Source organism: Lynx canadensis, chromosome X (assembly GCF_007474595.2).
Source record: "Lynx canadensis isolate LIC74 chromosome X, mLynCan4.pri.v2, whole genome shotgun sequence".
In the NCBI taxonomy this organism is placed as follows: domain Eukaryota; kingdom Metazoa; phylum Chordata; class Mammalia; order Carnivora; family Felidae; genus Lynx; species Lynx canadensis.
The window spans coordinates 94,523,580-94,546,178 of NC_044321.2; the positions used below are offsets into that span (position 1 = coordinate 94,523,580).

Consider the following 22,599-nt stretch of genomic DNA (forward strand, 5'->3'; position numbering starts at 1 on the left):
CTGCCAAGGGGAATTATGTTTCTGGTTAGGGCTGCTTCAGTCGGGCTGGGTGCTTGTACATTACTTTTCATTTTAGTAGTAAGTCACTGCTTACAAACTCTATAGACCTTTTGTAAACTTTGTAAATAGATCTTAAAGATCTAGTTTTTTTTTTTTTTAAATGTTTATTTATTTTAAGAGCGACAGCATGAGCCTTGGTGGGGGGCGGGGAGTGGGAAGCAGAGAGTGAGGGAGAGCGAGGGAGACAGGGCATCGCAAGCAGGCTCCAGGCTGGGCTGTCAGCACAGAGCCCGATGAGGGGCTTGAACTCACGAACCGGGAGATCATGACCTGAACTGAAATCAAGAGTCGGATGCCTAACAGAGGTGCCCCAAAGATCGAATTTAACGGTCCTCAACTTTGAGATACTCTTTACCTTTGATTCCAAGGCACACATTTTATATATCCAACTTGATGAATTTTCACACGTGTTTACCGTCCTGTAACTACTGCTCCAACCAAGGTCTAGAACGTGTCCATCATTTCAGAAAGTTTCCTCACACCCCTGTCCGGTCTGTCATCCCACTCCCACCAGTCAGCCATCGACCGATGGTTATCACTACCGAGGGCTTTTTTTCTACTCGAGACCTTCACGCAAACGGAGTCGTGCAGAATGTACTCTTGCGTTTGGTTTCTTGTATGAATACCCCACCGTTTAGCCATTCGCTTGTGGATGACTCTCTGGACCGTTTCCTTTTGGGGCTATAACAAATACATCTGCTCTGAACATTCATGCACCATGCGGAAATATGCCCAGAGTAGCGGCATGGCAGGATCAGAGGGCAGGTGTGTGCTCAACTTCATGAGAAATGGCCGAGCGAGTTTCCGAAGTAGTTTTACCATTTTGTACACATACCAGCATTAAGTGTCTCTTCGTTTCTCAGTACTTCAGAATTAAAAAAAAAAAAAATTCTTTTGCTGTTTTAGACCCATTTTCAAAGATACTCAAGGTTCTCTGGATCTGGATGGGAGGTTTTCTCCTTTGTATAAACAAGACAGTAGCAAGCTTTCAAATGAAGACATTCTCAAGTTACTCTCAGAATACAAGAAGTAAGTGTGTTATTGTAGTAAATCAATACAATAGTTGGATCATAATTTCTTAAAGTGGTAAATGTGAGTCATATATGGGAGAAGCTGAATGCTTTGGAGCATTTTTGCATTTGGAAGCATTTGGAAGTTTGCATATAGGGCAACCGGTGCATTCCGTAATCATAGATCTTAAGTATAAAATATTCTCATTTTTCCCCTAGGCCGGAGAAGACTAAATTGCAGATTATTCCTGGGCAGCTAAACGTCACGGTAGAATGTGTTCCTGTGGATTTATCAAGTAAGAATTCACATGTTACAAATAAACCTTAAAGGGCTATGTTTGAATCTCAGGGTTTTTGTCTTTTCAATATATTTCTTAAGGTTTACGTGGTGCATTAAGTTCCTGGGGCTGCTGTAATAAAAAACTACAAACTGGGTGGCTTAAGACGACAGATTTATTCTCTCCAGGTTCTGGAGGCTAGATGTCAAAGTCAAGGCATCAGCAGGGCTGTGTTCCCCCTGAATGCTCTAAGGAAGAATCACCAGTCAGGGGATGTAGGGCCTGCCCTAATTCAGTATGCCCTCATCTCAACTAATGACATCTGCAGAGACCCTATTTCCAAATAAAGTCACATTCTGAGGTTCTGGTGGCCATGAATTTTGGGAGGGACACTAGTCCATCCAGTACACATAGTGGACAGTTAACAGATTCGGAAGAGGATGAAGTTGATTTTGTCAGATGCAGTTTCATATATAATATATAATGTTGTGAGTATTCCCTAGTCAGTTTCTGTTCTGTGCCTTGGATAAGTGTCCCCAACGAAGGGATCCAAAAGGAGGAGAGTTTCTTTTCCTCTCTAAAGCCAGCAATTTCAGATCTCGGGAGAAAAATGGACAGAAGACAGAAAAGGCACTTGGTAAGAAATAAAATGGAGTGGCTAAATAAGAACCGGGAAAATGTTCAAATCTTAGTACTAATGCCCCGAATGCAAATGAAAATCGCAAGATGCTTTTGCTCCTCTGTCAAATTTACGAGAATATTTAACGTGAGACTATCTAATGCTGGCTAGGTTTTAGCCAGGCACCCTCACCTACCGTGAGGAGGACTACAGTGTGCAGGAGTACAGGAGTACAGGAGGCAATCGACATTCACCGATGTCCGTAACTAAGGCATTTTGATTCTGAGCTGCTATCTATCCATTCATTCACTGAATCAGCATTTATTGAATAAACACTTATTGCATAGCTACAAGATGCCTTGCAATTATGGGGATTAAAGTCTAGAAGGAGTGACTGACACTAAGTAAGAAAACAAACGAGCGACTCGAATCTGTGATTGGGGCGGACTGCGTTAGGAAGGGGGGCCAACAGGGGCCTTCCTTCGGCTCTGGAACTGAAAACATAAACCACTGTACTCTTAGGTGTTCTTTTCCGTGTTGTTTATATTGGAGGGAAATTGGAAACAACCTAAGAGTCCAGCACTGTCAGTGTGGTTAAGGCAGTTACGGTCCACCTATACCAGGAGACTTTATGTAGCCCAGAGAAATGATGTTTATAAAGAACTCACTGGACAAAACGGTACATCAAATGCTAAAAATATCCCAGGGTAAAGTTCTGTACATACAGTAGGATTTTTTGTATTATTATACAGAACATGCATGGAGAGGAGACTAGAAGAAAATACGCCAAAATACTAACAGTAGTTATCTTGGGATAGTAGAGTGGTCACTTGTTTCTGTGTGCCTTTCTTCTGTATCTCCAGAGAGTCTGTTGTAAGTATCACAGTAATTGGAGGAAACCATACCCTCATCATCTATGACTCTTCCTGGGTCTCCCTGCTCTGTCAATACCTCTGTGCAGCAAGGAGAAACCATCTTAGGACTCCGTCAGTATATGAATCCCCTCTATTCTGATGGCTACTTCAATTTTTGTTTAAACGTTTATTTATTTTTGAGAGAGAGAGAGAGAGAGAGCATGAGCAGGGAAGGGGCAGAGAGAGAGGGAGACACAGAATCCGAAGCAGGCTCCAGGCTCCGAGCTGTCAGCACAGAGCCCGACGTGGGGCTCGAACTCACGAACCGCGAGATCATGACCTGAGCCACAGCTGGATGCCTAGCGTATTGAGCCACCCGGGTGCCCCGTGATGGCTACTTCAGTAACCCAGGCTGCCGCCCTTTTCTGAGCCTTTGGGTATTTCACCTTCGGGAGTGTTGAATTGATCACTGGTAGCACATCCCAAGATCTGTTGTTTCCAAAGGCCTCCGTTATTTCCTGGGTGAAAATTGCACCTGCACCAAGTTTTTCAGAGTGACTATCCATGAGCTAATTGGAGACCTACATTTGCTGTTAGTTCCCCGATACCAATAAAAATTTGCAGTGAAAGCTAAATTGCAGCCATAGGAGGAGAAATGTAATGGATTTCTCTGCAGAGTTAAATTTGTCAAAATTATGATGTGTTATATTTGGCAAATCATTCCACATTGAGAAGGAACTAGCAATCCGTGTCTGGTTTGGATGGTTCCACTCAAATCAGGCCCAGGCTATGCCATCTTGTCCTTCTGTGTTCTTACAGTGGTTGTAGGACTTTTGTCAGCCGCTCAGAAATCTGTTAAATCGCTCTTTGGGAACACAGTCCACGTATATTTTTATCAATGCAGTAATGTGTCCGTCATCTCAGTTGTTTTCTCTTTGCCTGTTTTCTTTTTTTTTTTTTTTTTTTCCGATACAGATTGCATTACTTCCTCATATGTGCCCCTGAAGCCTTTCGAAAAGAATTGTCAAAATATTACCGTGGAGGTCGAAGAGTTTGTTCCAGAAATGACAAAATATTGTTATCCGTTTACTGTTTATAAAAACCATCTGTATGTCTATCCCTTGCAATTAAAATATGATAGCCAGAAGACATTTGCCAAGGTAACGCAGCGTGAACTATACATTTTGGAGTGTAACATGTTATTTACCGTTCTCCGGTTCCAGGACTCATTTTGAATGATTAATCCTTTCTAGGCGAGGAACATCGCAGTCTGTGTAGAATTCCGGGATTCAGATGAAAGCGACGCTCGCGCTCTAAAGGTTTGTTCACGATCTTGATAAGCGTGCACTTTTAGGAATGATAAAGACCATGGTACTTGGTGGCTAAGTTTAATTCGTTTAAGCGCCATAAGGAAAATGTGCTAACGTGACAAAAGTAGTATTGCCTTTTCTGCCCTCGCACCTTGACTGCGAGGATTAAATATTAAGAAATAACAAAACGAGGTAGGAGCATATGTAGCTTTGAAAAACGGGGGAAGCTTCATATACCAGGTTTTTGCCTTTGCTCCACTTTGATTTTTCATGGCTCTGATGTGCAATCACAAGGTCATTTTCTCCTATGACCTGACAGTTTATAATGGTATCATCAGGGGACTATAAACTCCTTTCTCCTTGAAACCTGAACAGTCTTTGAGCAAACAGAAGCACAGCATGAGTGCTTTGATCTGAGATAGGACTTCTTCTCTGTGACCGGCCAAATGGTGCCTCCGTATTATCTGACAGAGCAATCCTTAAATACCTATCACTTCATAGCGCCTTTACGTTTTCACTCTTTAGCACATTCATCAGAGGCCTGAGAGAGAAGTCTGAGAACATCTAGCCGTCACGAATTGTTTATCTGGCTCCCTGCTTCTCTAGCTTGAGCCTAAATCAGACAGATGGATGGCTAGGCTTCGACTCAACCCTCCTGGGGAAAGAGGCTGGAGGCCCCTAAGTCGTTGAATGTTTAATAACCCCTGCCTTTGAAAAGAGGTGGTTTTTGTTGTTCTTGTTTTTTGTTTTGTGCGTTTTTTTGTTTTCTTGTGGGTTTTTTGTTTTTGGGTCGTTCCCCCCCCGCCCCCCCCCCCCCCCAGAAACCTAGGTTAAGAATTCGCTGGCTCAAATTAGGTATATTTTCTCTGATTTTCCTTTCACTGCAGATGAGAATAACTATTCCTTTTCTCCCCCATGCAATATCCTTTCGTACACTTCAAGATTCTTACCTTACCTCTCGGCAGTTCCTGCAAATCGCCTTCCCAACCGTGTTTAAAGGAGAATTGGCAATGCATTCACACGGGGTCTCAATTTCATTTCATAGCTGGCCTAGAGGCTGGCTCTGAAGTGACAGGGTGAAGCAGTTAGGCCCTATGGAAGTGAAAAACTCACACCAGAAATGAAATTTGATCTTTTCGTGGAACCGTAGAAAGCCTCGCATTTATTTTATTGGTATAACAGAAAGCTGGTGACTTTTAAAATGTGGCTCATAAAGTGAGAGAACAGTGAGCTCGTCTGTAGCCTCATGTATCTGCTAGTGTGTGTGTGTGTGTGTGTGTGTGTGTGTGTGTTCTAACCCCTCACCTTGCCCACCACACAAGGAGCATTCAGCAAATACTGCTAACTGGCTTAGGGGGAGCCTCTTCAGTTAAGATAGCAAGTAGCATCAGAGAATGTAAGCTTTCCAGATCTGGTTTCAGAGTGTTTCCTTTCCACATGATTAGCCATATTTGACTCCTTGCCATCGACGAATTTGGAAGTGCGTTTCTTTGATGGCCGGAAATCCGGAAGCACCCATGCAGCCAAGTTAGGTGATGTCTGGGGGTGATCGCTGGAGTGCGGATAAATGATTCGGAGTTTACAAGTTCACGGTGAAAACTGAGTGGGCTTGGCCGTGGCCTTGTGCTCACAGATGCCTCTGACTGGATGTGGTTCCATTGCATTATGTTTAAAGACCTTCTCACCGAGATTGGTGACTCGGTTTCCTTCTTTTGCAGTGTATTTATGGAAAACCTGCAGGATCTGTTTTTACCACAAATGCTTACGCTGTTGTCTCCCATCACAACCAAAATCCAGAGTTCTATGATGAGGTAAGAATGCATTTTTCTGATGTTTATAAAACACGGTGGTGGCTCTTCTTTTTTTTCATTTCCATCATCTTATCTGCCGTTGCAATCCCTTGTCCTATGAAAATAGAAAGTGTCACACCAAGATGAAGGGCCACTGCCTGCTTGGTGCCCTTTGATGACGGTAGAAGATTTGCCCGCAAATTTGAAGGGACTCTGGCGCAAGGTAACGATGTAGGAAGCAAACACGAGACTAGAGCTAGGATCGTGGCCCTGGCTTTGACAACAACTGGCTCCATGACCTTGAACAAGTCACTTCCCTTTTCTGAGTCTCCATTGCCTCAGCTTTAAAATAAGAAATTCAGGGGCACCTGGGTGGCTCAGTCGGGTAAGTGTATGACTCTTGATCTCGGCTCAGGTCATGGTCTCACGGTTCGTGGGTTCGAGCCCCGTCTCAGGCTCTGTGCTAACAGTGCGGAGCCTGCTTGGGATTCTGTCTCTCCCTCTCTCTGCCCCTCCTTTCTCTCAGAAGAAATAAATAAACTTACAAAAATAAAATAAGAAATTCAGAACAGATTTTGTTCAAGGCCCTTCTAGATTTTTCTTCCTGTGGTTTTGCATGGGGTTGGGGGTGCAGCCTCTCTGTAAGTGAAAGGCTTTGGGAGACACAGCAACACTTGAGGGCCACCAGAATCCCGCTGGCTGCTCTAATGCCTCAATACAGTGTAGACAGTGGGACCTATACCGTCTCCCAGGCTCTGTGCCCCGCTCCCCAGACTACCTCTCCGGCCCTGTCTCTGTCTCTCTTTCCTTCTCCACCTCTACATCTCTGTGTACCTCCCAGAGTCTCCCTTAGTGTCTCTGTCACAGCCTCTTCTAGTCGGCATGTCCCTGGCTTATCCAAATCTGCAGACTGGATTTGACTCCTACGTGTCTCCACGAACCTGGATACAGGCGGCGGCTTTGTGGGTTAGCCCCCCAGGGAGAGGGGAGGCCCGTATTTATGTGCAACAGACCATTAGATACCCAGATGGCGTGGACGCTGTGAATAGGCACGCTCTGGCGACATCTACCTATGACAGAAATCAGTTCTAACGCCAAAACCACGCCTTGCATGAATGATAATTCGGCCAGATGTCCCACCCCGAGCTGTTTTAATTTGGCCCCCTCTGTAATCAACGCCAGTCGCTGCAGAAAACTTGATCAGGTAGAAGTAATCCACGTTATTTTTAGGATGCCAGAAAGAAGTAGGCTTTTCAGTCATCCAGTCTGTCTTGACCAGGACCGGGAGAGGGAGAGGGAGAGGGACATTGCATGTGTTCTGTGCAGGTAAATGCACGTGCGTCGAATCAGTTAACCCGTAATTTGTCGCCGACATACTCCTGGGAGGCTTTGCACATATTTGGTTGGGTCCTGATTGGAAAATCACTTGAGGTTGGGGGTTTGTATTAAAGTCTTCATTTGAAAGGGCGCCTGGGTGGCTCAGTCGGTTGACCGTCTGACTCTTGATTTTGGCTCAGGTCACGATCCCAAGGTCATGGGATCGGACCCTACACTGAGCATGGAACTTGCTTAAGATGCTTTCTCCCTCTCACTCTCTGCCCCTCTCCCTCACTCATGGTGCTCGCTCGCTCTCTCTCTCTCTAAAAATAAAATAAATCTTAAGAAAAGAGTATTCATTTTTAGGATTAAATTCACGTGTCAAGGGTGACAATTGTTCTTTCTTTCTTTCTTTTTTTTTTTTTTTCAACGTTTATTTATTTTTGGGACAGAGAGAGACAGAGCATGAACAGGGGAGGGGCAGAGAGAGAGGGAGACACAGAATCGGAAACAGGCTCCAGGCCCTGAGCCATCAGCCCAGAGCCTGACGCGGGGCTCGAACTCACGGACCGCGAGATCGTGACCTGGCTGAAGTCGGACGCTTAACCGACTGCACCACCCAGGCGCCCCTCTTTCTTTTTTTTAAAATTTATTTATAGGTGCACCTGGGTGGCTCAGTTGGTTAAGCCTCTGACTTCAGCTCAGGTTGTGATCTCATGGTTTGTGAGTTCAAGCCCCGTGTCAGGCTCTGTGCTGGCAGCTGGAGCCTGCTTCACATTCTGTGTCTTGCTCTCTCTCCCCTTCCCTACTCACACTGTGTCTCTCAAAAATGAATAAATGTTAAAAAAATAAAAGTAAAATTTATTTATTTAGAGAGAGACAGAGACAGTGTGAGTGGGGGATGGGCAGAGAGAGAGAGAGAGAGAGAGAGAATCCCAAACAGGCTCTGCCCTGTCAATGCAGAGCCAGACGTGGGGCTCGAACCCACAAAACCATGAGACTGTGACCTGAGCCGAAAGCAAGAGTCAGACGCTCAGCCAACTGAGCCACCCAGGTGCCCCTACAATTGTTATTTCTTTAAGTAAACTTACATTTTGCTTCAAAAGATATTTATGTGAACTGTAATTGGTGCATACCATAATACCACAGTGACTTTTTGCAGGTTTATTTGCAAAGCTTAATCCACCCCCCCCACCCCACCCCCCTCGCATAAAGGAAGACAACAATTTAGAGAAAAGAAGACTTTCGAATTCAGTACACATTTTGGATAGATTGTATTCACTGGAGCAGATTGAGTTACATAGTATCCCTGGGCTGTGGTTTTGATCCAGTGTTTTAGAAAATCCTGCTGCAAAGTTCAGTCCGGGAGAATCCACTGACCTCTCCAGCAAAAGTAATAAATCAGCCCTCACAACGCAGGAGAATACTGTTTTCAAGTTGAAAGGGACTGGACAAGCCTTGAAAGTATGTTTAAACAGTATCTATTATTTGGTGACTTGGCTTGTCATTTAAAAAAATACGTCATTGGGAAAGTAACGATGCAACTGAACTAAAGGTCTGACAGTCCGGCTTGACAATTAAAAATGAAACAAAATGCTGTGTGCGATTTTGCTGTCATTGCAGATTAAAATCGAGCTTCCCATTCACCTGCATCAAAAGCATCATTTGCTCTTCACGTTTTATCATGTAAGTTGTGAAATTAACACAAAGGGAACAACCAAAAAGCAGGACACAGTTGAAACTCCAGGTGCGTGTATTCTTTAAAAGTGTCTTTCTACGGCTGTTTGAGATGGAATTGTCTAGAATGCAACAGGCCTCTTTTCCTCAGTCTGCGAACCACTTCTTAAAAAGCAGATTTCGGAGTTAAAAGGTTCATCGGTATGAGATGAATTGTATGTTCATGCGACCACCATTTCTACCACATGTCGCGTACAAATGCTTGCCTGTGTGCTTGGAGTCCTGGAAGTCACGTAAAGTGACACATACAACATAAAGTCATGCTTCTCGTGCGGGGACACATATTGTGATAGGCAGTATTTGTGCTATTTCTCTTATGTAGAATGGCCCAGCAACCAGAACTTTCCAGTTCGGCTCCCTGAGGAAGTGGGAGGTGAGCCCAGAGCTGGGGACATTGTTGAGCTTGAGGGAGATTGGGGACCCCCCTGGTTCTAGTGAGAACAGAACAGATGCCATGAACTGGAATAAACTCTAGTAGTGAAGCCCCAGTCCTGGTCCCATTCGGCAAGGCTGGAGGTAAAGCAGTAGGAAGCTTCTTTAGGAGACCATAGGGGCCCTGTAAACATTGTGTGCCACCCCCACTGTATAGATGTCAGCATGCTCTGGGATTCAGATCCAAGCTGGCCTGGATCGGCCTTAAACTCATTCATTCATTCATTCGTTCGTTCACCAACTACGTCTGCATGTTTATTATGTGCAAGAAAGACATTGTAGTAGGTACTGTGGAGAACCAAACATAGATCGCGTCTTAAGGGGGCGTATGGTCTAGCCGGGGAAATGAGACCTGTGTGGACAACTACAATACAAGATCAAAAGTAGTTACTGAGAAAGTGGTACGATGTGATCTCAGAGAATATTGAGTTACTACTTCAACTGGTGGAGGGACGAGTGGCTGGGAATCTGGGAAGGCTTCCAGGAGGAGATGGTGTTTGGGTGAGGCCTTAGAGGGGCGGGGTTGAGATTGAGAATGCAGTGATGGTAGGAAGGTAGCGGATTCGAGGATAAAGGAGCAGCCTGTACAGAGAGAGGCGGACTGTTGAGGGGTATGGCCAGGAAACCACACATAGTTCAATACCACGAGAGCACAGGGTGTTGGGAGGGGGAGCCACAGGATGTCGGGTTGATAAGGAGGCGTCAGATCGTGGAAAGCCTTGAATGCCAGGCTGTGGATTTTAATTGCATTCTGTCACCAATATGGAAATACAGAAGGGTTGTAAACACCAGGAAGAGCTGTTCTGCGGGAAGTCCATAGAAATCGCAGTTTGTTCAGGGCAGGGACCTTGAGGGTCGAGAAGAAATCTGGCGGAAGAGTAGGAACCCAAGGCCGTGCATCTCTTGAAAGACAAATGGCTACTTCCTTGTTTCCATCCTAGACAGCAGTGGGCAAGGTGCTCGGTGGAGCAGGAGATGGTTATTCTGTGGGCCACTCGTCACGTGTTCCTGCCCATCCTTAAGTGGCTCCACGCCTTTGGGCCAGATGGCGTGTGCTTGACATCGTACCTTTCCAGCTTCCAAGCGCTCTATATGCGTTTTCGCTGAGAGACACCCTTGGTCGTGCTTTTGATTAATTCACCGTGCGGAAGGTGTTGCCTAAGCAATTCCATAGAGACAGAAAGTAGATTAGCGGTTGCCAGGGACTGGGGAGAAGGGAAAATAGGGAGTAGCTTCTAAGAGGTGTGGAGTTTCTTTTCGGCGTGATGAAAGAGTTCTGGAATGAGTAGCAGTGGATGCCCAGCTTTCTGAAATAGACTAAAAATCATTGAATTGTGCGCTTTAAACGGATGAATTGATAGGGGAGGCGGGGAGAGGGGAAAATGGGTGATGGGCATCGAGGAAGGCACTTGTTGGGATGAGCACTGGGTGTTGTATGGAAACGATGAATCACGGGAATTTACTCCCGAAACCAGGAGCATACTAGATACACTGTATGTTAGCTAACCTGACAATAAATTATATTTAAAAAAAAAACAACGGATGGATTGTATGGTATCTGAATTCTAGCTCACTACAAATTTCTGTGGGGAAAAGTTTTGCCCAAGAACAAGAAAGAGATTTTCCTATTTTCTGGACTGGAAGCCTTTTGTCTCCTGTCCAGTTTTCGGTTAATTACTCTGACAGAGTCCTTTTGAATGGTTCTTGCACTCATGTTACTTTCCTGTGTTCTTTATAGGAGAACAGCTCTGGGTAAACCATTTCTGAAGCTGTACTAGTAAAGATCCCTGCGGGCGTGTTTCAGAGTCTGAGAAAGCCATTTAGTCTACTTAGAGAAAGCAACATATTTGTCTTCTTTTAAGAATTAAAGCATTTGCCAAATTAAACACGTGAATGAAAACATTCTAACCAGATTTGTGTTGACTTCTGTGTTCACAGTATAAACACGCGCACACGCGCACACACACACACACACACACACACGCTCACGCAAAGAATTTTAAAGAATCAGAAGGCAGCGGCTTTAAAAAGTGCTCTCCAGCCAACACCCTGTCTCGTATGCCAGGACTGGGTCCAGAGCAAGCTTTTTTACCGCCGAGTTATAAACACTTGAAGCCCAGAGTAATCTCTATAATGGAAATACTGACACTGTTCAACCTGAGGAATACAGATGGCTCTGACTCGTTTAGCTAGAACATGATGAGTTCTTTAATAGAAATCCAAGAGGCTTTCTTGAGTAGAACCGTTAAGAAATATAGAGACTGGGAAAAATCTCTCAGTGGATGCAAGTTGTAAACACTTATGCACTGGCTGCATTTTCCTCCTCCTGTACTCAGGAAAACCGCCCAACTGAGTACTGCCTTGTATGAATACGGACTGCAACCTTGGCTTGTGACCTTGATTTTTCCGTAGTCCCCTCCTGTTGGATTGCTGTCAGAAACTTTGGAACTTACTGCTGGTGGTCTGAGATTGTCCCAGACACAAGACTCTGTACTTCTACTAAGAATGGATGAGAGAGGTCTGAGTCCTTTTAAAAAAAAAAAATAAGTCTAGGGGTGCCTGGGTGGCTCAGTCGGTGAAGCGTCCGACCTCAGCTCAGGTCATGATCTCACAGTCTGTGAGTTCAAGCCCCGTGTCGGGCTCTGTGCTGACAGTTCAGAGCCTGGAGCCTGCTTCGGCTTCTGGGTCTCCCTCTCTCTCTGCCCCTCCCCTGCTCTTGCTCTGTCTCTCTCTGTCTCAAAAATAAATAATCATTTAAAAAATTAAAAAATAAGTCTACCACAAATTATCCCCCAAAGGGTAAACATAACGGTCCTGATGCACTTTTAAAAACTTAAAAGTATTTTTGTATATTATTACCTCTCTTTGCTCTCTCCTAACTATGAGATGGAAAGATTGTGTGTTGTTCCCAATTTATAGTCCAGGAAATTGAGTAAATAAGTCATTAGTGGCCAGGCTGGGATTAGGAAGCCATCCAAATGCATTGTTCCTTCCCGGGTATTCGGGCGCCCAACACCTGGACTCCCACATATGGACCCCACCCCCACCGCAGGAAACATCGCCACCCTGCCCTGCTCCCCAGCAGTCAGAGATTTGTGGAGCTAATTGCATTTGCGATTTCGTTTCTCACGGTTGATTATTGTGTTGGCAGTTGGCTTTGCCTGGGTACCTTTGCTGAAGGATGGTAGAATCATTACATTTGAGCAGCAGCTGCCGGTTTCAGCCAATCTTCCTCCAGGCTACTTGAATGTGAATGATGCAGAATCAAGAAGGGTAGGAGAATAACTGTCTTTGTTGAAGTAATCACAATGTCGCGTTTAAAAAGTAGAATGCTGGGGCGCCTGGGTGGCACAGTCGGTGAGCGTCTGACCCTTGATTTTGGCTTAGGTCACGATCCTAGGGACGTGGCAACGAGCCTCGAGTTGGGCTGTGCACTGAACATGGAAGTTCCTTAAGATCCTCTCTCTCTCTTTCACTTTCTTTCGCTCTCTCCTCTTTCTCTCTTTCTTTCTATCCTTCCTTCCTCCCCCCTTCCTCTGCCCCTCCCTGCACTCACTCACTGGCTCACGCTGTCTCTCTCTCTCTCTCTCTCTCTCTCTCTCTCTCTCTCTCTCTCTTTCTCAAAAACATGAAAAGTAGAATGCTGTATTCTAGAGGATAGCTTCACAAACTGTGGTCTGAGGACTGGTCCACAAGAAAGATAAGTCAGGAAAATCAGTGTAAAACTTTGATAGCAAGTTGACCCAGGTTACCTTGTGTCTGTTGATTCTAATAAGTTTCAAAAGCTGGGGCTTGAAGTTTGTACATCATCTTAAAATACTCCTTTAGTTACTAGTTCATTTTTATTGTAATTTATAAAAGTGTCAGCCTGCCAAAGATTGGAAATTCAAAATGGTTTAGGATCCATTTACTCTAAAGGCAGACTGTTTTCTCCAGGAATTCCCTATGTGTGAAACTAACACATTTGTTTCTGTTCACAGCAATCTAATGTGGATATTAAGTGGGTAGATGGCGCTAAGCCTTTGTTGAAGATTAAAAGCCACTTAGAGTCTACCGTTTATACTCAAGTAAGTTGCATCATGTGAATTTCGTCAATTTTGCTATTTGAATATTTTTTTAAAGTTCTTTGTTTGGTTGTTGTTGTTTTTTTTTTTTCCCTAGTAATCTCTACACCCAATGTGGGGCTTGAACTCAGGACCCCAAAGTCACCAGCCACATGTTCTTCTGACTGAGCCAACCGGGAGCTCCTGAATCCATTTCTTGTTTAAAATAGACTATGTTCGATTCCTGCAGCCTCAGAGAAGTTGTGGCCTCAAAGACTTTCTCATTAGCAATAACATCGTTCTTAATTGTAATAGCTCAAGTTGTATAATCCCTGTCAAATCCCCAAATCCGTTTATTCCCATTAATGGATTCATGCCTTACAAAACTCTGAAAGGAAGGTTGGAGGCTATCATCACCTTTTTTAAAAAATAAATTTAAGTTTTGGGAACAGTTTGGGATTTGCAGAAAAATAGGGTCGTACATACAATTCCCATATACCCTGTGCCGAGTTTCCCCTGTTACTAACCTCTTACATTAATTAGTATGGCACAAGGGCACTAGGGTGGCTCAGTGGGTTGAGCGTCCGACTTTGGCTCAGGTCACGATCTCCTGGTTCAGGAGTTCGAGCCCCACATCAGGCTCGCTGCTGTCGGCCTGTCAGCTCTGTAAAGAGCTTGCTTTGGGTCCTCTGTCCTCCTCTCCCTTGCCCTCCCTTGCTGTGCTCTCCCCAAAATAAATAAATATTTAAAAAAAATTAGTATGGCACGTATGTTCTAATTAATGAACCAGTAGTGATCCGTAACCATTGACTAAAGTTTGTATTTATTCAGATTTCCTTCTTTTTTACCTATGGATTCTATCCAGCGTAACATATTACATTTCGTTGTCACGTCGTCTTAGGCTTCTCTTGGCTGGGACAAGTTCTCAGACACTCATTGTTTATGATGGCCTTGTCAGTTTTCATGAGTAGTGAAGTTTTGTAGGATGCCCCTCTGTTGGAATTTGTTTGATGTTTTTCTCATAGATAGACCGGAATTGAACATAGCAATTTGAAGTCAGTGGATCATGGATGGCTAGTAGTTTACCCTTGTCCTTGGCATCCATGAAATTACAATCAAAATATCTGTTGGAGGTTCTCAAGCACAGTTTGGAAATTCACCGATGAGGAAGATGAAGTCCACGTTCCTTGGTGTGGCCTATAAGGTCCTTTTCGGTATACAATATCTAGATTCCACATAGGACGGCTGGATACTTGCTGACCAAATTGCCACGATCGCTTGGGCATTGAATGCCTGAGACTATTATTATCTGGTAACTCCCTGCTGATACCTTTTCTTCACCTATCAGTCCAGACCTCTGTTCCTACTCATTTCATTAAAATCTAGAAGCAGCCCGGGGCACCTGGCTGGCTCAGTCAGTCAAGGATCCGACTCTTGATCTCAGCTCACGTCTGGATCTCAGGGTCGTGAGCTCAAGCTCCGCATAGGGCTCCACACTGGGCACGAAGCCTGCTTAAGATGTAGAGGCTGCCCAACCCGACAGACCACACCCGTCAAAAAAGGAATTAAATGAACATTTGGCTAGCTGCGCAAAGATTGTGGCCTGCCCGGTATGCGTGGGTCCACGCTCACTCCGCCCGGTTTTGCTGCTTTTTGTGATGGCCGAGGGGACCACGGGACACGGGCACACGTGTCGGTGACTGCAGCTGCCGAATCTGGGAGTCAGAAGACCCAGATCGACCAGCTTGTGAGACGCGGATGCGGGGGGGACGGAGCGTTAGAGCGCCTGTGTTTGAGGGTGATGAATCAGATTTCTATGGCTGTGTCCATCTGTTTTGCAGGATCTACATGTCCACAAATTCTTCCATCATTGCCAGCTGATTCAGTCGGGCTCCACAGAAGTTCCGGGGGAGCTCATTAAATATTTAAAGGTAAATGAACAGCAGCTTTCGGCGGAAGGTTTGTTTCTCGTGTCTTTCTCGTTGCCACGTTTTGATGGGGGGGGGGGGGGGGGGGGGGGAAATGAAACGAACACCTTAAAAGAGTTGCTACATTAGGAAGAAACTGTTACAGCCAGACTCTGTCGACATATTTTTTGAAAATCTCATGAAAATGTTTACTTCAGTTCCATAAATCGGTTTTCTTGGCTCTTTTCTCTTCCTGCTGACTGCCCGGTGAAGGTGGCTCCTGCCGTGGGGAAAAGGGTCAGGACACATGGGAGCGCGTCCCTTTTGCTGGGAGTAAAATGGACGATTCCTGTGTCTGTGGGTGAAAGATGATATCGGCAGGGTCCACTGAAGACCGAAAAGCCCAGTTTCCGCGTGTCGCGTGGGAGAGAGTCTTAAGAAACACCATATTTTATTTAAATGTCTTGAGAACCCAAGGCTCTGTTTATTCCCTAACACGGTGGGACTGAACTGTACATCGTGGGACCTAGCTGGCAGGGACTGTTTCTGGTTACTCCTTTCGTAGGTCAGCCATGGAAAGTCTGGGGCATTTTTATTTTATTGATTTGTTTTTAATTTTTTAAATATTTATGTATTTATTTGGGGAGAGAGAGCGCGCGAGCGAGCAGGCGAAGGGACAGAGAGAGAAGGAAACAGAATCCCAAGCAGGCTCCGCACCATCAGCACAGAGCCCGATGCGTGGCTCAAACCCACGAACCGGGAGATCATGACCTGAGCCAAAATGAAGAGTCGGACACTCAACCGACTGACTCACCCTGGCACCCCAGGAATTTTTATTTTATTTTATTTTATTTTATTTTATTTATTTATTTATTTTTTTAATTAAAAAAAAATTTTTTTTAACCTTTATTTATTTTTGGGACAGAGAGAGACAGAGCATGAGCGGGGGAGGGTCAGAGAGAGGGAGACACAGAATCTGAAACAGGCTCCAGGCTCCGAGCTGTCAGCACAGAGCGCGACGCGGGGCTCGAACTCACGGACCGCGAGATCGTGACCTGAGCCAGAGTCGGTCGCCCAACCGACTGAGCCACCCAGGCGCCCCATGGAATTTTTATTTTAAATTTTTTTTTTTTCAACGTTTATTTATTTTTGGGACAGAGAGAGACAGAGCATGAACGGGGGAGGGGCAGAGAGAGAGGGAGACACAGAATCGGAAACAGGCTCCAGGCTCTGAGCCATCAGCCCAGAGCCCGACGCGGGGCTCGAACCCACGGACCGCGAGATGGTGACCTGGCTGAAGTCGGACGCTTAACCGACTGCGCCACCCAGGCGCCCCTATTTTAAATGAAATCTCTACAGGATTTCCCTTTGGATGTATGTTATTACTTAATGATGTTCTCAAGAGACCAAAACATTTGTCTCTTTTTTTTTAAAATTTTTTAATGTTTATTTATTTGACAGAGAGAGAGAGAGAGAGAGAGAGACAGCGTGAGCAGGGGAAGGACAGAGAGAGAGGGGGGGACACAGAATCCAAAGCACGCTCCAGGCTCTGAGCTGTCAGCACAGTGTCTGGTGCGGGGCTCGAACTCCACAAACTGTGAGATCACAACCTGAGCCGCAGTCAGATGCTTAAGTGACTGAGCCACTCGGGCGCCCCCAAAAATGTTTGTTTCATTTCAGAGACGTAGTATGACATGAGACCACAGGTATGGGTTCTGGAATCGTTTCACCGAGCTTGTGTCCCAGATCTGTCCCCTATTAGCTCTGTGATTGACCTTGGCCAAGTTACTGAACTACTCCAAGCCTTGGTTTCTTCATCTGTCACACAGGGATAACCTGTGATGCCAACTCATAGGGTGGTTGTGGGGCTTAAGTGAGATAGGACATCCACCATATCGTAATCACTCGGGGTACACATATTTCTTGAGTGCCTTCTATGGGTCAGAGACATCATTCTGAGTGTTTGGAATATAAGGAAAGAAAGCAAACAATAATCCCTGTTGTCAAGCGCTTACTTTCTTGTGGAGGCAGATGGAAAATAAGTAAATGAGTGTGTTTTTTTTTTATTTTTTTTTTTAACGTTTATTTATTTTTGAGACAGAGAGAGACAGAGCATGAACAGGGGAGGGGCAGAGAGAGAGGGAGACACAGAATCGAAAGCAGGCTCCAGGCTCTGAGCCATCAGCCCAGAGCCCGACGCAGGGCTCGAACTCACGGACCGCGAGATCGTGACCTGAGGTGAAATCAGACGCTTAACCGACTGAGCCACCCAGGCGCCCTGAGTGTGTTATATATATGTACATAAATCTAAATATATATAAATATGAGCAGCTTGCTTGGTGTGTCCAGTGGGACTTCCAGAGTGTGAGGACATCATATTGGAGGAACTAGGCAGCTAAGGCCTCCTAAGCCGTGATGAGGAGTTTGAATTATCCCTTAAGTAGAGGTGGGAGCGTTGCAGGGCTTTGAACAGAGGAGTGACATGGCATGATTTGGGTTTGTTTGTTTTTTTTTTTTTTTTTTTTTTTAATTTTTTTTTTTTTCAACATTTTTATTTATTTTTGGGACAGAGAGAGACAGAGCATGAACAGGGGAGGGGCAGAGAGAGAGGGAGACACAGAATCGGAAACAGGCTCCAGGCTCCGAGCCATCAGCCCAGAGCCTGACGCGGGGCTCGAACTCACGGACCGCGAGATCGTGACCTGGCTGAAGTCGGACGCTTAACCGACTGTGCCACCCAGGCGCCCCTGTTTGGTTTTTTTTTTAATGTGTATTTTTGAGGGAGAGACAGAGTGCGAGTAGGGAGGGGCAGAGAGAGAGAGGGAGACACAGAATCGGAAGCAGGCTCCAGGCTCTGAGCTGTCAGCACAGAGCCCGACGCGGGGCTCGAACCCACAGACCGCGAGATCACGATCTGAGCCAAAGTCGGAGGCTTAACTGACTGAGCCAGCCAGGTGCTCCTGTGATTTGGGTTTTTTTTTTTTTTTTTTTCAACTTTTATTTATTTTTTTGGGACAGAGAGAGACAGAGCACGAACGGGGGAGGGGCAGAGAGAGAGGGAGACACAGAATCGGAAACAGGCTCCAGGCTCCGAGCCATCAGCCCAGAGCCCGATGCGGGGCTCGAACTCACGGACCGCGAGATCGTGACCTGGCTGAAGTCGGACGCTTAACCGACTGCGCCACCCAGGCGTCCCAGATTTGGGTTTTTAAAGTATCATTCTGCCTACCATATTGGGAAGATACTGTTGGAAGGGTAGAAGCAGGGAGATGGTTGATAAACGGTGGCTATTATTCTTTAAAAAATTTTTTTTTTTTTTTAATTTTAGAGACAGAGAAGAGAGTGAGAGTGCCTGAATGGGGGCGAGAGGCAGAGGGAGACCTCAGGACAGAGCCCAACATGGGGCTTGATCCCAGGACCGGGCCAAAAATCAAGAGTCGGATGCTCAACCGACTGAGCCACCCAGGTGCCCCTGTGGTGGCTATTATTCTTAATTATCATAAGCAGTATAACTGTCATCCAGCTTTCAAATCCTTTCCTCGGGTAACGTCTAGAAAGCCAGCTCTATGTACGAATGCTTCGTCTGTTAAGATCTTTGGCTTTTCTTCCAGGGGGGAAGCTCCATAAAAGTTTTAGCAGAATGGAATGGAGTAGAGCATCATTTTCATATACTGGTATTCTTAAAATGGAGTAAAAGAAACGCACTCCTATTTGTATTTTTAAGGGTGTGGAATTTGTGATATTTATGTGACCTTTGCTCGCCCTCTAGTGGCAGTGAGTGAAATGCCACACGATTGCAGAAAGAGCGGAACTCCTGTATGGACCGTTTGCACTGAAAGGGCGTCTTGAGATTTTTTTTGATGAGGAAACTGAAGTCCAAGTAGAGGGGATTTGCCTGTGGTCACTCAGCTAGTCGGTAGCAGAGCTGAGCTCAGCCTGCGACACGTGTGTCTTAACTCCTGGTCTCATGTTCTTTCCATCAAGCCTTGCTGTCTGTTGTCCCTGTAAATGGCCTTGTTTTACCAATTCACTTAACATCTACTTATGTATGGAATATTTCCCCCGATGCTGCGAGGCTTGCAGAGAAGAATAACTGAGGGTCATCGCCCATCTTAAGACCATTTGGAGAGAGAGGACATACATAAATGAAATGACAATATAAGTCATCAGTACAAATGAGAGTCGAAAGCAAGATATGGTAGATATCAAGTGCATGGTACAGGTTGGTGTGCTGAGGGCTCAGGGAACTTAGGAACCACTGAGACTACAGGCCTCCCATCTTAATTGGTTCCTTATCTTATTTAAAATTTTTTTTAAATCTTTTTTTGAGAGAGAGAGAGAGAGAGACAGTGTGAGCAGGGGAGGGGCAGAGAGAGAGGGAGACACAGACTCCCTCTCCAGGTTCCAGGCTCCGAGCTGTCAGCACAGAGCCCGACATGGGGCTCGAACTCACAAACTGCAAGGTCATGACCTGAGCCGAAGTTGGACACTTAACTGACTGAGCCACCCAGGCGCCCCTGTTGGTTCCTTATTTTATTCATTGATCTCGTCATTCACCAAATCCTTACTGAGCACTTCGTATGGGCCAGATATTGATGAGGGCACTAGGAATATAATGGGGAACGGTTCAGACTACATACCTGCTCTAGTTGGGGTAGAGAGAGTATAAATGAGTAATTTTAGGTCAAGATAAATGCTGTGAAGCAAAGAGAACAGGTTAACGGGGTCCGACGTGACAGGAGCGCGTTCTAGACGGAGTTGTCACGGAGGGCTGTCTCAGGAGCTGATGCCTCAAGCTGAAAAGAAATAGGTGAGAGGAAGACAAGCATAGGTGATAAAGCCATGGCAAAGGAGAACAGAGTATTGCAGCAGATGTAAACATCTCGCGATGGCATGTTTGAAAGACAGAAGGAAAGAAAAGACGGTGTAGCTGGAACGCAGCGAGCAGCTGGAGGGGGCAGGTGGCATGAGAGGAGCTTGTTGGGGTACATCTAGGAATGGGGGGCCCTTGACAGCCTTTTGTTCGTGGTTGTTCTGTTTGTAACAAGGGGGGAAAAGAGCACTCTAGCGCTGTTGCATCGAGAATAAATGACTGAGGAGCGATACTGGATTAGTTTTGCATTGACTGCCCATCTCTCTTTTCTACCTGATGTGATCGCACTTGCCCTTTAACTCTCCTCCTCTCTGAAGCCTTATTGAAGACTCCGTTGTTTCTTCCTTTGTGCGTTTTGTATAGACCGCTATTTGTACACGTTGCCATTCGTATTGCAGATTTAGTCCCAGGTCTTTACCCCCCCTCCGGCCCCCCTCCCCATAGACCGTGAACTGCTTGATGGTGGGAACCAGGGCTTTTTTTGGTGTGCTTGGCATTTGGAAGTTCATTCACAATGCCTTTGTTGAATGAGTGGGATGAGCGGCTTCACCGAAGTAGGGGTTGAACTTGACTTGGAAAGGTGGCTGGGATGTGGCCACAAACTGAACAGAAGCACCAAGGCAGGAATGCATATGATCTACTCGCAGAGCAACCAAGGTACCAGTTTGGCCTTGTGAAGAATGTGGAAAGTGTTAAGGCTAAAAACACAGGTTAGGTCTCAAGTGATCTTGAACCCCAGGCCAGGGTTTCTCAACCTTGGCAATATTGACACTTTGGACAGGTTCATTGTCGTACGTGGCTGTCCGGTGCACTGTCGGATGTTTAGCAGCATCGGTGGCCCGTGCCTGCTAGGTGTCAGCAACCCCCAGTTGTGACAACCCCAAATGTCTCCAGACACGGCGGGACGTCCCGTTGGGGGGCAGAGTGGCCCCTGGATGCCAAGCACTGCCCTAGGTCATGGGGAGGCATCCCAGACAGGAGGTGATCTGCTGTAACCCAGTCGGAAGGAGATGAATTTGGAGATGAGAGGTGGGTGTGTGGGGAGTAAAGAGAACCTGTAGAGGCCTCCTAGGAAACGATTAGACTCTTTTGATTATAGGTTCAGAGGGGGTGATAGCAAGCAAGGCTGGAAGAGAGGGGGCAAAAGGAAGGAAAACCTGGAAGGCTAGGCTATGTACGGGGGCCTGGGAAAGAGAAAGAATGAGTTCCTTAGGTACAGAGACTTGTCCCCTCCATCTCTGTATTTCCCACAGCACGAAACCTTGGAGGGAGGTCAAAACAGTGAGACTTGTTTTCGCCTTCTGGTTGGCTGGTTGGTTAAACGATCGAGTGAATGCCTGAGTGAATGAAGGAACGCGGAGAGAAGGGAAGGAAGAAGAAAGAAATTTTACAGATTCCGCTGCTTGCGTCGTTTCTACGTATATGTGGGCACATGGCTTCTTTTTGCCGTTAACGCACCTACCGCCAGAGACAGGGTGTTACAACTTGGAAGAAATGTACTAGGAGGATGTCTGAATGTCGTGCGGCCTCGGTTTCGTGGGCGGGGCCAGTGGAAAGCTGATTATGTAGAGAAGTGCACTTGATTGAATCTCCCTTCTCAGCCAATTGACTGGTGGTCCCCATTCTGTCAAACACACTGCCTGCTGGGACGTGTCGGTTTACCGAGACTCAGGCGTCTTTGTTCCAAAACCCGCTTATCCCAGTCATACTTTTTTATCTTCAGTAAACAAAATATCTAATGCGAAATAAACTAACAAAATCTGAGTGCCCAAATAGAGATGTGGCTAAAGTAGCTAACCAAAGCGCCCTGTCTTACAAAGCTCACGTTTACATGAGCTTCTATTCTAGTGAGTACATCTCTCATGACTTGATTTTTTGTTGTTTCACATTGACAAGTTACGTCCTATTTCTGTTTGTTTTCATAACTAACAATGGCTTATTTTAGTGTTTGCATGCCATGGAGATCCAAGTGATGATACAGTTTCTGCCTGTAATTCTTATGCAACTCTTCCGAGTTCTCACAAACATGACCCACGAAGATGACGTTCCTGTCAACTGTACCATGTGAGTTTCAGCCCTATAATACAGAGAAGCAACTCTTGTTTCTTTTTGTGTTTCTGCATTTTAAATACAAATTTATCTTCCAAACGAGAATGCAAAAGTCAGAAATCTAATATCTGTTCTCTCTTGTTTCATGCTTCTCAGACTGGGGGACCTTGTATCCCCAGGGATAGATGGTACCAGAAATCAAAGGACAAACTGAATGTGTTTTCCTCGACCAGGGGTTCTCAAACTTTACTGCATGTTAGAACCACCCAGGGAGCTTTTAAAGATGTGTGTGCCGAGACCACATTCGTACCAGTGAAACC

General features: G+C 45.6%; 1 protein-coding gene across 4 annotated transcripts in view; it reads left to right on the forward strand.

Annotated features, from left to right (window-relative positions):
- The window catches only part of DOCK11 (dedicator of cytokinesis 11), a 201,503-nt gene that overhangs the window by 89,385 nt on the left and 89,519 nt on the right, over positions 1 to 22,599 (forward strand). For all 4 annotated transcript variants that reach the window (XM_030306149.1, XM_030306151.1, XM_030306150.1 and 1 more), the window contains 10 exons: positions 967 to 1,089; positions 1,290 to 1,366; positions 3,797 to 3,981; positions 4,075 to 4,140; positions 5,850 to 5,942; positions 8,862 to 8,985; positions 12,559 to 12,680; positions 13,388 to 13,474; positions 15,292 to 15,381; positions 22,176 to 22,294. In XM_030306149.1, the coding sequence (XP_030162009.1) occupies positions 967 to 1,089; positions 1,290 to 1,366; positions 3,797 to 3,981; positions 4,075 to 4,140; positions 5,850 to 5,942; positions 8,862 to 8,985; positions 12,559 to 12,680; positions 13,388 to 13,474; positions 15,292 to 15,381; positions 22,176 to 22,294 (1,086 nt within the window). The remainder of the gene's footprint in view (positions 1 to 966; positions 1,090 to 1,289; positions 1,367 to 3,796; positions 3,982 to 4,074; positions 4,141 to 5,849; positions 5,943 to 8,861; positions 8,986 to 12,558; positions 12,681 to 13,387; positions 13,475 to 15,291; positions 15,382 to 22,175; positions 22,295 to 22,599) is intronic.